This window comes from Quercus robur, chromosome 5 (genome assembly GCF_932294415.1).
Source record: "Quercus robur chromosome 5, dhQueRobu3.1, whole genome shotgun sequence".
NCBI classification, from domain to species: Eukaryota; Viridiplantae; Streptophyta; class Magnoliopsida; order Fagales; family Fagaceae; genus Quercus; species Quercus robur.
In genome coordinates this window covers 73,716,386-73,720,220 of record NC_065538.1, presented here as the reverse complement: position 1 = coordinate 73,720,220, position 3,835 = coordinate 73,716,386, and the positions used below count along the sequence as shown (strand labels likewise).

At 34.1% G+C, this 3,835-nt stretch overlaps 1 protein-coding gene across 1 annotated transcript; it reads left to right on the top strand.

Moving 5' to 3' along the window:
• Positions 1-357: 357 nt before the first annotated feature.
• On the top strand, positions 358-864 carry LOC126728687 (uncharacterized mitochondrial protein AtMg00810-like). Its single transcript, XM_050434476.1, has one exon. It carries the CDS (start codon positions 358-360, stop codon positions 862-864), a length of 507 nt encoding a protein of 168 aa, XP_050290433.1.
• The last annotated feature ends 2,971 nt before the right edge of the window (positions 865-3,835 follow it).

Genomic DNA, 3,835 nt, shown 5'->3' with positions numbered 1-3,835 from the left:
AGTAGCCAAGATGGTTTCTGTTAAAACTTTGCTTACAATGGCTACTGTGAAAGGGTGGGCACTTATCACAACTTGATGTGAACAATACTTTTTTGCATGGGGATTTTGAGGAAGAGGTTTACATGGTTTTGCTATTAGGCTTTCACAGCAGGGGGGAGGTTGTTTGCAAGCTTCTAGACCGTGGTTTTCAAAGTTTTCTCAAGCTTTGATTCAGTTGGGTTTTCATCAATCCAAGGCAAATTACTTACTTTTTGTAAGGAATAATTCTAAAGTTTTTGTGGCATTACTTGTTTAAGTGGATGATGTCCTTATAGTGACAATGTGCAAGCTGTGGCAGATCTCAAAGTGTTGCTAGATATGCAATTCAAGCTTAAGGATTTAGGGTATTTGAAGTTCTTTCTAGGCCTGGAAGTGGCAAGGTCTAAGGAAGGGATAAATCTTTGTCAAAGAAAGTATGCTTTTGAGCTTTTGGATGATGCAGGTATGTTGGGTTGCAAGCTAGCAAAAACACCTATGGATCAGATTCTAAAGCTAAACAAATATGAAGGAAAGGAATTGAATAATCCTAACACATATAGAAGATTGATTAGCAGATTACTCTATTTGGTCATTACAAGACCAGATATCACCTTTGCTATTCATAGGCTAAGTCAATTCATGGCTAAGCCTAGATTACCACATTTACAAGCTACAAATAGAATCTTGCAGTACATCAAAGGCACTTCTGGTCAGGGTTTATTGTTTTCAAGTCAATTAGAGCTCCACATTAAAGCCTTTGCTAATGCAGATTGGGCTACATGCCTTGATACTCAAAGATCAACCACAAGATATCGTGTTTTTCTTAGGAATTCTTTAGTTTCCTAGAAATCCAAGAAGCAACAGACTGTGTCTAGGTCTTCTGTAAAATCAAAATACATGGCAATGGTTGTGGTGGTATGTGAGATTGTATGGTTGTTAAGCTTTCTCAAACATATTCAATTGCCTCATCCTAAAGTAGCTTTGCTCTTGAATAACAGTCAAGCAGCAATGCATACTAGGGCCAATCCTGTTTCCTATTGAGATAGATTGTCATATTGTCGGGGATAAAGTACAGGTCAAAGTGATAAGGTTATTGCATGTTAGAACCAAGTCTCAAGTGGAAGATCTCTTAACAAAGGCATTAGGGTCACAATAATTTTCTTCTCTACTGGGCAAGATGAACATGGTGAATATACATTCCCCTCTTTCTCTTGAAGGGGAGAATCAAAAGGGCCAGGTTGATGAAAGTAATTTTGAGTAGTTGAAGTCAAGTTAGTAAGGAATTTGAGATCAAACCTGGACTGAAGCTGTAGAAACAGAGCATTGGAAGGAAGACTGCTATTAGCTTCTGCATAAATGACTGTAGTTTTTAGACTTACTGCTTGCTGTGCTACTTGTAATTTAGGATGTGTTTTAGTTAGCTTTATATTAGTTATGGACACGTGTAGTTTTGTGATTGGTGTATTGTTCATAACCAATTTTGGAGGGAAGATCCAAATAGATAGGAAAGTTAGTTAGGCAGTTAGTAGCTTATTCCTTTGTATATATAGATTAGCTTGTACAATCAGAAGGTTATTGCAATTATTCATTCATCAAAACTCTTATAATATATACTATTCAAACACATAAAGGAAAATAAGATCATACCTTTTGCTATGACCTTCCACATGGCATGATACATGTCCTTCCACAAGGCACAATATTTTCTAGAAATTGCTGTATTTGCATTAGAAAAAAGAAAAAAAAAAAAGAGTATTAATTAGAAGCATATCTCTAATAGGATAAAAAATGAGGAATATAAGCACAAATATTTGAGGGAAAGGCATAATTAATAACTCAAAGTGTATGAAGAAAGATAAAGCCTAGAGATGATAATCAATTTTTTCGGGCCTAAATCAAGGTATGTTTGTTTGGAGGGATTTTAGGGAGGATGGAAAATTGATAAGAAAAAAGTGGAGAGAAAGCATTTTTAGTTAGTGTTTGGTTGGGAGGGAGGAGGAAAAAAAAAGTAGTGGAGTTCGGGTGTTTTCTCCGTAGGCCCACCAAAATGTTTTATCCCTAGATTAGGGAGAAAATTAGAGAGAAAAAGAGAGGCTGTGTTTTGGACACAGTTGTCCCTCCCAAACATTACTTTTTAGACCTTTTTTTCTTTGCTAATCCATTCTTCGTTTTTGTGTTTTATTTATTTTTCTTCTTATTTGATTTTTCTTTTGCGTTGATCTTTTATTTATTTATTTTTTCTTTTTTTGGGGGGGGGGGGGGTGTTGATAAATGCTTCTCTTTGTCTTTTTTGGTTTGGTTGGGATTTTTTGTCTCTCTTTTTTCTTCTTGTTTAGCTAGGTGTTGTTGTTGTTGTTGTTTTTTTTTTTTTTTTTTTTATATTTTTTTCTTTTGTACTGGCCATGCTTTTTCTTTTTGGGTGATTGCCCTTCTTTTTGTTGTTAACTCTTTTTTTTTTTTAATTAAATTGGACATAATTTTTTAATAAGGGTCATATAAGTAAATCTATAAAAACTTTATTTTTTATCCTCCCATTTTTCTTCTCAACCAAAATTTTTTTTCCACTCCACCACTTTTCCACCCCTCCAATCAAATACAAACAAGGGAAAATAAAATCTCTTCTATCCTCCCACTTTTCCACCTCTCTCCACTTTCTATCCTCCCACTTTTCCATTAGATGTCCAAGTAAAATGAGAGTCCTTGTATTTATAAAAAATAACATATCCCATATGAATGGAAATTTCCATTGGTGAATATATATATATATATATATATATATGTATGTATCTCTTATTTAGGAGTGTGTATGGATTGGGTTGGGTCAGGTTGGAGGCTTTTTTCAATCCAAACCAACCTAACCTTGTCAGGTTGAGTAATTCTCAACCCAACATGGGTTGGATTGGGTTGATGGGTTGTGCATACATATTTTATACCTTGTAAGAAAATGAGTTTTCATCAATTATATAAAAAAAATTTCAATAAATTATTACAATTCATATAATATGCTTAAATTATAGTATTTCAAATTTCTAAGTTATTCAAAACTAATTTTCAAAATATCAAAATCAATTAAAAAAAATGTGATAAAAGAAATTTTATACATATGGGGGGTTGGATTAGGTCAGATGTGTTGAAAAAACTATCAATGTGAATTTGGTCCGACTCAAGGTTTAAATAATATTCTAACCCAACCCAACCCACCAATCCACAAAAAACCAACTCAAGATGTAGGGTAGGGTTGGGTCAATTTTGTCGGGTTAGTGAGTTTGATGCACACCCTTAATCTTATCCAAAACCCAAAGGATGTGTATCTCCACATAAACTACACCTATGAATGTTGGGGAGAGAACACCATGTAAAGACTCCGATTGAGAGGTTAATATAACTTATAAGGACATCACTTAACTAAAACACTTTTAGGTTAAGTGTGTTCCTATATATTATATTAACTTCACTCATTGTTCTCGTTAGTAATGTGAGACTACACTACTTGACCAACCACACCACTCACGTGAGAATTTTTTAACAAAAAAGCAACATAATTTACAAAATAGAGAATTATATTCATGAGGGTGCACCATATTATTGTGTGTTTATCATAATGTATAATAACATGTCCCCATTGACCGCAATATAATCAACGGAGTTCCCTATGGCAGCTAGCATGTATCATTGTCTAATGCTAACTCTTATCTATGAAACCTACATATTGGTGTAGGTAATTTGTCTGCACCCTTTTGTCACTACTCTATACTAATCAAACCCTTCACAATATACTACTTTTATAGTATACACCAGACGACTACTTAACTAACTA